Genomic DNA, 12,735 nt, shown 5'->3' on the forward strand with positions numbered 1-12,735 from the left:
AGTTTTATGTCTTTAATTTTCCAGGTCTGCATCCCTGGAATGGGAGCAGCGCCCTATCCTGCCCTGGGAGGGCAGCCACATAAACGTACTCATATTTGAAACTGGTTCAAGCTCTGAATTCACTCACTGAAACAAATTGAAATAAAAATATTGTAATAAATTTATATTAACCAATACCAAAGAGAAAAATTATAAACCTTAAATAGTAGAGGTGACCACAGGGTGCAACAGAACTCTCCTGACCCGCCCACTGTTCCCCTCAGCAGTGTACTTCGTCGATCTGCCTGTTCTGTTCCGCACTCTGTCTCTGGTGAAGCCTCTCACCCCCCCCCCCCCGAGCCTCTGGCCTGTACCCCAGTTCTGTATGCACAAATAAATAAATCTTTAAAAAAAAATAGTCGAGATGAATTTATATTTCTTTTGCAAATTAAGTCATGGAGGTAGCTTATTAAAAATTCCCAGGCATTCAAGTGGAACAGGAATAGAATAGGCATATTCACAGTCTCTATTCTCTAACATCTTACTTTTCACTTAAACAACAAAATGGAAGGACAGATTTTTATGAGGGTCATGTACCACATCTTCCTAGTTATGCCTCTGGAGCAATGGCTACCAACATAGGGTGCCATTTCAGTCTCTGCACATAAGATTCTGACAGAATGTAATCTTTTCTCTGAATCCCTCAAGATAGCATCATCTTGCATATTTTTCATTATCATGCCAGAAAAGGAAAAAAAAAAACTCAAAGTGAGTAAAGTTATTAATCCCTCACAGGAACACATCCCCAAAATTATCTTCTCTCCATTCTTGGGCTTGAGGATCCGGGGCAGTTAAATATAACCACAATTTAAATAGAGTCCTGATGATTCTGGCTAAGGTTCTAATTAGAAGACTAGTGTCCACCCCAGCCTGAAAGATGCTTCCCACGGGATTCCAGCTGTGCAAGTGGCCCTCAAGTAAGCAAGACAGTAGTGTGGGCTCAAGTGTAAAATTCATACTGTAGAAGTGGGACTGGCTCACGCACAGCACATTCTCCCTGTGTGATGCAGCATATACTGCAGTTCAAGGCTGAGAAACATGAAGCATAAAACAGTGTACGGTGAGCCTGAAGTGTATTTTCATTGATTTACCTTCTGTGAAACAAGAGCATAAGGCTAAATTATTTTCACAAGCATATAGCATAGAGTTGTGTCAAGTCCACAGGGAACCTGAACTGTCTATGAATCGTGGATCTGGGACGGCGTTCAAGAATTCGGCCCCCACGGTGGGTACTTGTGACACAGACCTAGAGCAGGGCCATAGCTGCAGCCTCAGAGAACACTGCTCACCAGAGGACTGGCCACTGTGTGGGTTCAACACTTCGAAGTGTTGGGTGCTCCCCAGATGCATGCATGAGTGGCTGATGCGTGGGACAGAGCATTTTCCTCATTGCAGAGAGTTGTGCTAGACATCACGAAGAGTTCATTTTAGCCGGGCTGGTCTATCACAGAAGACGCTTAGAATATGCGTACAGGAACCCAACTGTCCTCTCTTAAGTCAGACATTAAAAGAGAGTGGTCAGGCCCTCCCTGGTGGCGCAGCGGGTTAAAGCACAGCACTGAGAATCTAAAGCCATTTCCGCATGAGTTCGATTCCCGCCTGCCCCGGAGGTGACCACATGGCATGGCAGACCTCTCCTGACCCGCCCGCTGCTCCCCTCAGCAGTGTATTTCGTTGATCTGCCTGTTCTGCTCCCTGCTCTGTCTCTGGTGAATTCTCTCACCCTCCACATCTCTGGCCTGTACCCCAGTTCTGTATGCACAAATAAAATAAAATCTTTAAAAAAAAAAAAAAAAAGAGAGTGGTCAAAATGTACTTGATCTTCCTATCAAAATCAGAGAACCTGTTGTCTAGTTCTACTCCCTCCCCACAGATGTGACAAGGGAACTGGTGGAAAAGGTTTGAGACAGCTATTCTGAGACTGCTTTCTCCAGGAGATAGGTGAAGAGATGAGAGGCTCCGTCTTGTCCCCTTTCTACAACACTCCAGTGACGGGTCTGCGGAGAGATGAACTAACAAGGTCCTTGCCTTTAAGCTGTGTAGGTTCCTGTCACATGCGTGTCATCCCACAGGTCCTTCTGGTGGGCGACTGTTTCCCCAGACTAGAGCCAGTGGTGCATGGGGCCTGAGGCAGGTGGCGGGAAGAGGCTAGTAGGGAATTTTTTTTGTTTTCAAAAAAATTTTAAAGATTTATTTATGCATACAGAACTGGGGTACAGGCCAGAGGTGCAGGGGTGGTGAGAGGATTCACCAGAGACAGTGGGGAGCAGAACAGGCAGATCAAAGAACACTGCTGAGGGGAGCAGTGGACAGGTCAGGAGAGGTCTGCTGGGCCCTGTGGGTCGAACTCGCACTGAGGCGGCTGTGGCCAGTGCAGTGCTGCGCCTTAACCAGCTGTGCCACCAGGGAGGGCCAGGGAATTGTTTTCTAGCTAGAAGTCTGGGCCTAGCCCTCCTCCAGTTCAGCGGTTCTGTGTAATTCAGTGAGAATTTTATTATATTTATCCTTGAATTTAGTGATAAAAAAAATTAGTTGAGATTTTCATATGAAATACTCAGTTAACTTTAAGTTGCCATTCCTTTCTCTGATAAAAATGACTTTCATTTACTTACTATGTTAGTTCTCAGGGTACATATTATGCTATGTAATTATTTTGGTCTAAAACATTACTGAATCATATCCTTGGTCATCGAGGAAGGGATAAGTTTTAACTCTAGATTTTCATTAAACTTGGGTTTGCTTCTGTGGTCTTCATAATACACTATATTATATAGTAAGTATCTCTGTAGTTTGGACAATAAAAGGTATTTACACAGAAATCATTTAGAGTTCTTTAGAAGGAAATGAGTTTCTGTTTTCCAAACTGCTGAGTTCAACCTCACATTCCTTCAAAATGCTTTCTCGAGACATAACCTTGTCTCCATCTTAATTTCAAGTATTTAAATTGATGTTGTCAGTGATTAAACCTGTGTCCTCACAGCTAGCATATTTCAAGTTGGAGTTCATAACTATGGGCTGTGTCTGCTTTAACAAAAGAAGAATGTGATGACAACGGAGGCTTCCGTCTGTTTCCCTAAGACCCGAGAGTGCATCATCACAGACCTGGTGAGAATAAGGCTATCTGTATCCATTTACATTTTCTCCTTATGTTATTCTCTTAGCATTATTTAATTCATACCTTTACTACATGAATGCTATTCATTCACACAGAGCATCACGTCCCCTTTAGTGGCAATGCATATGCCTACACCCACTGAATTAAGGGGAAATTTTAGGACTGGAAGAACGCCACTGGCACTGACCTGTGTTTGAACTTGGCATCTCTGGTTTAACCAAAGGTGCCTCGTGGGTCTCATGCTAGTCACATGCATGTGTATCATCCGCAAGGGGCATATTTGGTGCCATGACTGTGCCATTGTGTTTCTCTAGCACTCTCTCACAGATTGAACACTGGTTTCACGAGCATTGTGTCAAGGACTCCGGACTCTCAAGACCTCTAGCTTCCCTCCGCAATGTATACTGATAAAATCAGAGAATTGTAATAAATATTTAGAATCATTTATTTCATCACTATTCACTCTTCACGTGGAGGTGCTGGGGGGAATATGACCCCATGCTATAAAAGATCAAAATGTCAAGGTGCAGACTAATTAAAGAGATGGGGTGAAAGCCCTGATTTCAGGTTGTGGCTCTTCAGTGTATGATCTTTTTCAACATGTATTCCAGAACTGTGGGTACATACTAAAGATTAATTAGGGGGGAGACTAGATAGCACGAGACCCCGCCCCGAGCAGCTAGTGTCCTTCAAGGCACAACTGAAGCCCTCCTGTCTCAGAGAAGAATGCCCACATCGTTCATATGGCAGAGGCATGCTCTCTCACCTACAGGGTCTAGAAAATGAGAACATAAAAGGGGGTATTTCTTCTCCTGGTAACTGAGGAGCCTGTCAGATAGCTGTTTCCTTTGAGTAGTGGGTTGTGGATGTGGTGCTGTAGACTGTGGAAATTGGAAAATAAAAGGACCTTGGATAAAGGTCACAGCTTGTCAAAGGAGGTCACTGTTATGGCCATGGTTCCTTCTCCCAGCTATGAAATCCGTAATATTCTATGTTAATGCTCCAGGCCAAAGATAAATGGCAAATTTAAAATTCAAACCAAGTGTGTTTTTTAAACGGATACTGTGTGAATGAATAGCATTCATTATGAAAGATATGAATTAAATAATGCTAAGAGAATAACGTAAGGAGAAAATGTAAGTAGCCACAAATGCCCTTCTTGGAGCTCTCTTATCTCCCAACTTGGCCAACTCCAGGTTCTTGGCTTCTGAATTGTTGGGTTTTTGGAAAGTCCTGGCTGTACATATTTGCTGTTTTCTCTAACATCGCAGGACCACAGCTCCTCACAGCTCACTGTCCTTGCGAGCCCAGCTGTGCTGTTACTTCATTCTCTGGTGTGCTCCGTGGCCTCCCGGTACTCAGCATCTTGAATAACATTTGGCTGTAACTCACTTCTAACAGAAGACATGGGAAGGCCACAGAATGTCATTTGAGATTAGTCATCACTAGTGCTTGCTCCGATGGAAGCCACCTGCCTGCAATGAGCCCACATGGCAAGGAACTGGGGGGAGAACTCTGGCCAACAGCCCGTGAGTTGAGGCTCTCAATCCAACAAACCCACAAAGAACCGAAACTGACCCAAACCAGCTGAATGATTCTGGAAGGCCTGTCAAGCCCTGACTTGACTGGAACCCTGGCAGACACCTCGATCACAGTCTCATGAGACACTATGAGTCACAGGGCCCAGGTAAGCTGTGCCCAGATGCATGAGCAATAGAAATTGTAAGGTAATGTTTGTTGTTTCGTGGTGCTGAGTTTTAAGCAATTTTTAACGTAGCCATGGGTGACTAACATATTGTGGACTAACATACTGTGTCACAAGTTCCATAACCTGCAAGGACCTCGGCTCCCTCCTTCCAATGGGGAGGGACTTCCCCCTCACAGATTAACAGTCATGTCTGTAGGAAGTCTCTGCTCACAAAGAATTAGCAGGCTTTGAACGCCACACAGAAAATTTTAAGACTCAAACTGGCTAACTGCTATCTTCATAGGGAAATTTCTATTAAATTTTTATTGCCTTACATCATAAGTATTTTTAACTAGTAAAAACACACAGGTACAAATCAGGTACAAATCACATTTTCCTGTTTATTGAATACTTAATTCAAGCCTTGCCTCACCTGGATGCTACTCTGGTCACAAGTTAAGCCCCCACCTCTCAAGAACATTGCATCTGAACAGGAGAGACAGAGCCAGTGTTAACTCACGGCTTAGAAATAACAAGAACACCAAAAAAACAAACAAACAAAAAGCCCAGCCTTTCTCTTATCTTAGGATGGGGACTGTGGCTCAGAGGGTTCAAAACTCCACTTTTCAAACACAGAAAACCTGGAGCCAAAAAGTGCCTCAGAACGGAAAGGCAGTCTCCTCAGATTCGCATGGTCAAGGTGGAGTCTAAAAAGTAAGAGCTGCCATCTGGCCTCTTCTATGAGAACACCACGCGCCAGCATTTCCACAGGAAGATGTTTTGTTTCTGTTTATTTCCGAAAGGAGTATAAAATCTACTACAAGTGATATGATGAATCAGAAGAAATCAGCTCACTTATAAGAGACACTCCCAAATAATGATTCTTGCTTGCTGAGATTATCTAACACATCACATTTCACATAACAAAATTTAGGCGAATCTGAGAGAAGAATTCTGAGGTGGCCAGCTGCATTTGCTGATCTCTTTATGTGAGACATACATACATAAAACTCCATTTTTTTTTCAGTGTATTGTCAAGAGGCCAAGGGCCCTGATGATCAAAATAACTTATTTTGTATATTACAGTACACAGAACAGCACAGGAAAAGACATGTTCTCGGAGAGTGATGGAAAGGCATTTTGCAAAAGGTTCCTATCACCCTGAAGTGGAAGAACTGCCATTTCAGGGCTGCCATTAGCTTGACCCCTTCTCTTCTTTGGCTGCTGGGGCTTCCCTGTGAGCTGTCTCCTCTAAATGTTCTGCTGGCTTCTTCTCCTCTTCTTCTTCATCCTCCTGGGGGTAGAGATCCGGGTATTTCTGCATGCACTCCTGCATGGCCCGGAACTGGTCTACACAGTCTGAGCCCTTGACATCCTCCGTGCTATAGTGGAAGCAGGAAAAGGCTGACTTGAACTGTTCCCCACAGGGACCGCTGGCCATTCCCCCGAGGCATGGACAGTTCCAGTTAATGTCTCCATTTGGTAGTATCAATCCTGGAACAGGAAGATGGGCAAGGAAAATGTGACAGATGGCTTCAGGAAAGCAAAACCATATCCACTCAGAAGATACAAAGCAGTATGAACTGCCACCTGGCAGGCACGGCCTGGGGGCTACCGCTCGAGCTGGATGAGGTTGAAGGCTGCATTCCTGGGGAGAGCACACCATCGGCCTCTTGCTCTGTGTGTGACACTGAGCAGTGGTCTGTATCACAAGAGGACACACCTGGGTAGCTGGACAGCAGCTTTTTGGAAGGTCAGAACACTTAGGAATCTGAGTTATCACTTCTCCTTCCAATCTCCACACCTCTCCCACGCAATGACCAGCACTCCCCGGCCCCATGCATCCTGGCCCTCACGCCCCTCTCACTCTGCGGCTGTCTCAGCAGCTCAGGACAGCACGAGAGCGCTGCCCTGACTGGGAAGAAGTCCAAACCTGTTGTACAAGGAAAAGGCTAGAGGCATACCAAAGAAGCAGAGTTCTAGTCTTATAAAATAAAAGTCCTAAAGAGACAGTAAATGTATTAACCAAACCATTCAATTATACATCGATGTGGTCAGGAAGTGGTGGACTTCATTTGCAATATTATATAGGCCTTATGCTTTTTTGAATCTCACACCTTTTTCTATCCTAGAACCTTGTTCACACTAAATAGCATTTCCTGGTTTCCAAAAACCCTTTCAAAACATGCAGCATGTTTTCAAACTTGCAACGAAAGGCCTGGCTTTCAAGCTTCCTTGCCCAGTCCCACCTCCTCCCAGGCCCTCAGCTTTCCCACTAGACCAGGTGACCTTACCCCTATCTTTTTGATTCTATGAACAGATTCTGCCACCTTGGCAATCTTAGCTAATCTATATGGATCTCGGCCACAGAGCTGGGGCTGGCAGGCAGGCAGCTGGCATAAGCAAGCTGGCAGCCTACTCACAATGTAGAGCTCAGGTCCTGGGTCCCCCGCCTTGAGCGACCTGGCCATGCAAGGGGCTTGGTGGACTGCCGCCACGAGAGAACAGCAACTTCACGCCTCGCAGAGCGCGGTCTCTGACCTCTGTGTGCCTGCCTGCCAGCAGCGCCCACTGTGGCTGAGCAGGATGTTCCTTCCACCTTAATCTGCCCCTAACTGCTGGGATCCAATGACACCTTCCCCCAAATGTAATGGGTGCACAGCATCCAGCTGGTTTAGGTCAGTGCCAAAACCCAGAAGGGGAGAGGTAGAACTCCAGTAAGGAGACTCTTCTGGCCAGAAAAGCACATCAGAATGAGGGTGGGGAAGAGCTCAACGGTTCCTGGCATCTGAACAAGTTCACCGTCCTGAGGTGATCCGTGGCTGAGATGCACATCTGAAAACACAGCCCTACAGCTGACCACTCACCATGCTCCTCGTACGGGTCATTAGGGTCATCGGCCACCAGCTCTGCGTTGCTTGGCGTTTCATGGTCTTCTTTGGTCACAAATATGATTCGGTCCTTCCCTAGTGTTTGGAGAACAGAGGAAGAAATGTTTCATTTCTTCCCTAAACCAAAAGTAGTCTCTGCAATTGAAGACTGAGCCCTGCGAGACCTCCATGTGGGGCGCCCCTCTCTGGTCTCTGTCACTGACTACAAGCCACTTCTACCAGTGCCTACAGTGGGAACAACCCTACCATGTGGTGGACAAAGAGGCAGCCACCTGCCCCCGCCCTTGTGCCTCTAGGTGGGAGGTGCACAACGCCCCGATTCAACTGCTGCAGGAAAGGAGCTGCCCTTTCTCAGGACTCCACGGTGCTCGGGCTGTCTGCACTATTTCCCATCAGCCTGAGAACTTCATGTCTACTTGCCATGGCTCCCCTCTCCCCACGCCTCATGTAGTCAGCATTCTGTCAACACTGGTGGAATGAAGAAAATGCCCGCTGGACACCACAAGCAGCTCGTGGGGGGGCGGGGGGGTGAGTGGAATGAAGTAGCATAAAGTGAAAGAAGACTCCACTGGAGCCCTTTATGGTTGAATCACAGGGTTCACCGTGCATGGAAGACTGAGGACTTGGACACGGCGGGAGGTGCCCAGTGGGCGAACCCAGCCTGCAGCCCCGGCAGCCCGCCCGGCTGATGCAGCCACTTAAGCCTGCTCAAGATGCCCTCTGCGAGAAACCTGAGGACCCAGAGGGTCTAACAGTGTCTGGCCAAGACTCCTCAAGACCTCTTGGCCCCTAGTCATGGCCAGAAGGGATCATGATGTGGGAGAACAGGGCACAGCTCCCCTCAGCCCACTGGTCTGGGAGGCAGCTTCCCAACCCCCAGGAGGAACGCAGGAGGAGGACCTGCTTCCCGGGCGTGCTGATGGGACTGACTTCTGTTCTTTACTGACTTCTGTTCTTTTCAGAACCACCATCAACCTAGACCTAACAGGCTGGTGGCAGTCAGGACTCTGGTCCCGCAAGGAACAGCGGCAGGAAGCCCGCCCTTCACGTGAACAGCACCTTGGGCCTCGCGGACAGATGGTGCCGAGGCTCCCAGGCAGCGGACTGGTGGGAACCAAGTGCAGGTTTTTCTGGAGTTTCTCCTCAGGGGAGGCTGGGTGAGCTCAGAAAAAGGAGTCAGTTTGGGCTGAACCAGGATGGGTGCGCTCGGGCCCATTTCAGCTAACCTTCCTGCAATGCTATAGAGTTGAATCACCCTCAGCCCCTTCATACAGCAAAAACTCAGGCCCAGAGTGGTCACTCATGTGCAATGGTGAGGCAGGCACTTCACCTATAAACTCACCCAGGTGCTCTCCCTACACTGTAGCTGTTAGCACCCCACCTTCCTAAAACCTGTGGCCATCAGCTAACCACACAGCAGGAACTGTTGGGTATGCCCATAGGGGGGCAGTGGGGTGGGGCAGCACTTGATGAATCTGACCAGTTTTCAAAACATAAGAAATTAATCTGCAGAACTGCTGAAGGCTAAGCAGGATTAGCTGAGCAAATTTCTCAGCACAGCTCCGACAGCTTTGTTACCAAGACCTGCTCAGTCCAGCCGAATGGTAAGCCCAGGCTCAGGCACCCAAGGCAGAGGGTCCATCCTGGCCAGGCCTTACCAACAAAAGGTGATCAGGTTTTTGCCACATCTGTACCGCCCATGGTCTTCACAGGTAACTGTGACGTACAGCCGGGTGTGGGAATCTCAGGTCTGCTGCAATCCCACTGAGAACGTTCCAGGCCCTTCCCAAAGCACAGAGTCCTCCCACTCACCTTCACTGTTCGCCTGTAGTGAACAGTTGCACCAACTGTTCACAGGACATACAGGACCTAATGGCATATTTACTCACTTGCGTCCTTTGCAAAGATTCTCCAACTCAGCTCGTTTTATCCTCACCAACAGCATGAGGGGGTATTACTTTCTCTTTTTACAGAGACAGAGAAAGTGGAGACCCAGAGGGGAGAAGAAACTACACGTGGTAAAGTGAAGGCAGAACAAGCGCATGAACTCTGGCATGAAAGACCCCAAGGACGCCACCTTATATGCCGCCCACCGCGCCTGTCCCCCCATTTACTCCTAACAGACATAGCGGTGAAAGAACCAGTCATGAGAACGCCAACTAATGGGGCTCTCTGCTAGACTAGTCATTCCCATGAAATTCCTCTAGAGAAATAAATATTAAGACACTTGTTATTTCATTTCTAAGATAATCTAAAAATGATGAAATTGATATAAGCATATGAAAGACATGAATAACCACTTACAATCTCTTAGAGCTCAAATCAGAAGATTTTAATGATCCAGAGTGTGGAGAAAGGAGTGCAGGTGGACTCAACATATACATGACACCTTCCCAGCCAGGGAGAGCCGAGTGACTTCGCAGTGAGCACAGCACGCAGCGAGCGAAAGGCTCTCAGTCGTTCTGAGGCCAGCTCTGGGTGGCGGAGGCCATCAGATGGTGGAAAGACTTAAATGCGGCTGGCACTGAAGCGAATTCTTTGTACAAGGGCAATTAAGTTTCAGTGAAACATCCTCTGCCAGCACGGCTGATGAGTGTGCTGTTAGAATTCACCCATTCATCTGTCTGGTTTTACAGTTAGTTAAGGCCACAGGCGAATGTTCATACCTAAGTGCAGGTGTCTGAGACATTTACATAGTAAAAGAAAAATGTAAACATCAACACGAGAATTTCTGTCTTTACATTTCATGTATCACCCACACCTGAGAAGCAGTGGTTCCCTCTGTGGTAGTGACTAGCAGCAAGGAACAAGACCGAGCCCTCCCTGGGCGAGCGGTGAAAGCAGCGCTGTGAAGCCAGCAGCAGCATTACTTCCATCCCTGCCAGGGAGCTGACCCGCAGGGCATAGCAGAGGTCTTCTATCTCGTCGCTGCTCCCTCAGCAGTGTATTTCCGTCAGCCTGCCTGTCCTGCTCCGCACTGTCTCTGGTGAGTCCTCTCACCCCCGCACCACGGGCATATGCTCCAGCTCTTGTATGCACAAATAAACAAATCCTAAAAACTAACTTTAAAAAAAGGAACAAGAGCCTGATACTCTGAAGCTGAAAGATGTTCAAAATTATTTTTGCTTGTATGAGAGTGGAACTAAAGTGCCAGAGAACCAAGCCTCAGCTGAGGACCCCAGGGAGACCTCTGACCCAGGAGGAGCCAGGGCACCATGCTGTGTGGCACAGGAACACTGCCTCTGCTTCCCAGGAAAACTGTGACTCCCACAAATCCTCAAGGACAAGGAGGGGCCTCATTTATCTGCACAGCCTTCTACTAACAAGACTAGAAAACAATTTGCTAAGAGAAGAAATAAAGAAATAAACCAGAGGTTCTGAAAAAGGAAATAAAAAACAAGAGGCCCACAGGCTAACAAAATGGTGAGGGCCGAGGATGCCGTTCCCGGCACGGGCACTAACCAAGGGAAACAGTCCTCAGAGAGGCCGCAGTGATTGCTAGCGCCGGATGGCCCGAGGACGGAGTTCTGGGAGCAGGGGGTGCTGGGGAGATGCTCCGCTTTTGGATTAAGCCGTTTTAACTTTTCAAACTCAGTTCTAACATTTACTGGGCACCAAACTGCGCCTGACCTCCCTTGGGTCGGCTCCTTCTCCAGGCTTTAAATTCCCTGAATGAAAGTGAGGGAAGTAGGGTAGTCCCCAAATAGTTTCTTTATCCCCAGGTGCCCAACCCCCATTTCCTGGCACAGAAGTGCTTCAAGAATATCTGCTGAATGAATGAAGACCCAGCTCCCCCTTACAAGTCTGGAAACTGGAGGGGTCCAGTGGCAGCTCAGGGAAAAGTCAGTGGCAGCGAGTGGGGACGGATCTCTGCCAGAAGAGTCTGAGCTAGTGGGAAGAGGTAACAACAGCTTGGCCCGTACCCAGGAGGTGGGTGGCACCCAACTGTGCTGAGGGGGGAAGCAGGAAGGGTGGAGTGGTGCTCCCAGCAGAAGGTTCCCAGCAATCTACGGGGCACCTGCCTGAATACTCCATGCTCTCGTTCCAGACTGCCCCGGCTCAGATCTCAGCCCCCGGCTCACCTGGCATGGGGCAAGCCAATTCACCTGCCTCCAGCCTGAGTCTTCGGTAAACTGCGGGCACCAACGAGTTACCTTCTACAGGTCGCTGACAGATCGACGAGAAAGCCAGCACAGCGCCTTGAACAGCGCCGAGTACTAGCTAACGGCTCCAACGCGGCCGGTCGGTGGTCCTCCCGCCTCGCCGGCCCTGCCCAGCCAGTGGGCACCTTTCCCAGACACTTAGAAGGTGCAGCAAATAAACACGCGGAGTGTGGCAAGAGCCGGTGATAATAAATCCCCAATTACGAGCTACAAGAAATGTGCTCGGCGCTCCTTAGCGCCCTCGGGCCTGCCTCAGCAACTGTCCCACGTGCTAGTCCCTCTAAGCGCGGGTTCGAGCCTCACCGTGACCTTGGCCCGGCCGCCTTCTCCCGCAGTCCCGGAGTCTGGGTTTTCGCATTTGCAAAACTGGGAAAGCGACCCCACCGCCCAGCCCGCCCCGAAGGTCCCGAGGAGGGGCCTCCGGGGGCACCTCGGGTTGCCCGGTCCTCCGGAGGGGCGCGGGGGCGCCGGGGCCTAGGGGGGGTGTACAGACCGGGTGTCCCCTGCTGGCCTTCGTAGGCCGGTCTCTATGGCAGCCTGCCCTCCCTACCTTCCTGCCGGCAGTAGGACATGGCTGCAGCCCGGCGCGCAGAGCTAGAAGCACAAGCGGTGGTAGCAGCAGCGGCGGCGGCTCACGTCGTGACCTCTCCTCAGGTAGGGCGGGCGCCTCCGAGGCCCGCGCAGACCCGCCCCCTCCAAGTCTGCCCGCCGCGCGCCTGCCTCCTCGCCCTCCCAGCCGCAGTCCAGACCCGCAACCCAAACTACATTTCCCAGCAAGCTGCGCGCCTCTCGGCCCCTCGCCAGGCGCGGGAACTACATTTCCCAGGATACCTTGCAATG

The 12,735-nt window shown here is 49.1% G+C and overlaps 1 protein-coding gene across 1 annotated transcript; it reads right to left on the reverse strand.

Moving 5' to 3' along the window:
* Nucleotides 1-5,615: 5,615 nt before the first annotated feature.
* On the reverse strand, nucleotides 5,616-12,616 carry CHCHD4 (coiled-coil-helix-coiled-coil-helix domain containing 4). The gene is made up of 3 exons (XM_004692349.2): nucleotides 12,446-12,616; nucleotides 7,709-7,807; nucleotides 5,616-6,335 (listed from the first exon to the last, which is right to left on the reverse strand). Exons 1-3 carry the CDS (start codon nucleotides 12,465-12,467, stop codon nucleotides 6,037-6,039), a joined length of 420 nt encoding a protein of 139 aa, XP_004692406.1. The 5' UTR covers nucleotides 12,468-12,616; the 3' UTR covers nucleotides 5,616-6,036.
* Between the last annotated feature and the right edge of the window lie 119 nt (nucleotides 12,617-12,735).

Source organism: Condylura cristata, unplaced genomic scaffold (assembly GCF_000260355.1).
Source record: "Condylura cristata isolate star-nosed mole 26May11 unplaced genomic scaffold, ConCri1.0 scaffold00033, whole genome shotgun sequence".
Classification (NCBI taxonomy): domain Eukaryota; kingdom Metazoa; phylum Chordata; class Mammalia; order Eulipotyphla; family Talpidae; genus Condylura; species Condylura cristata.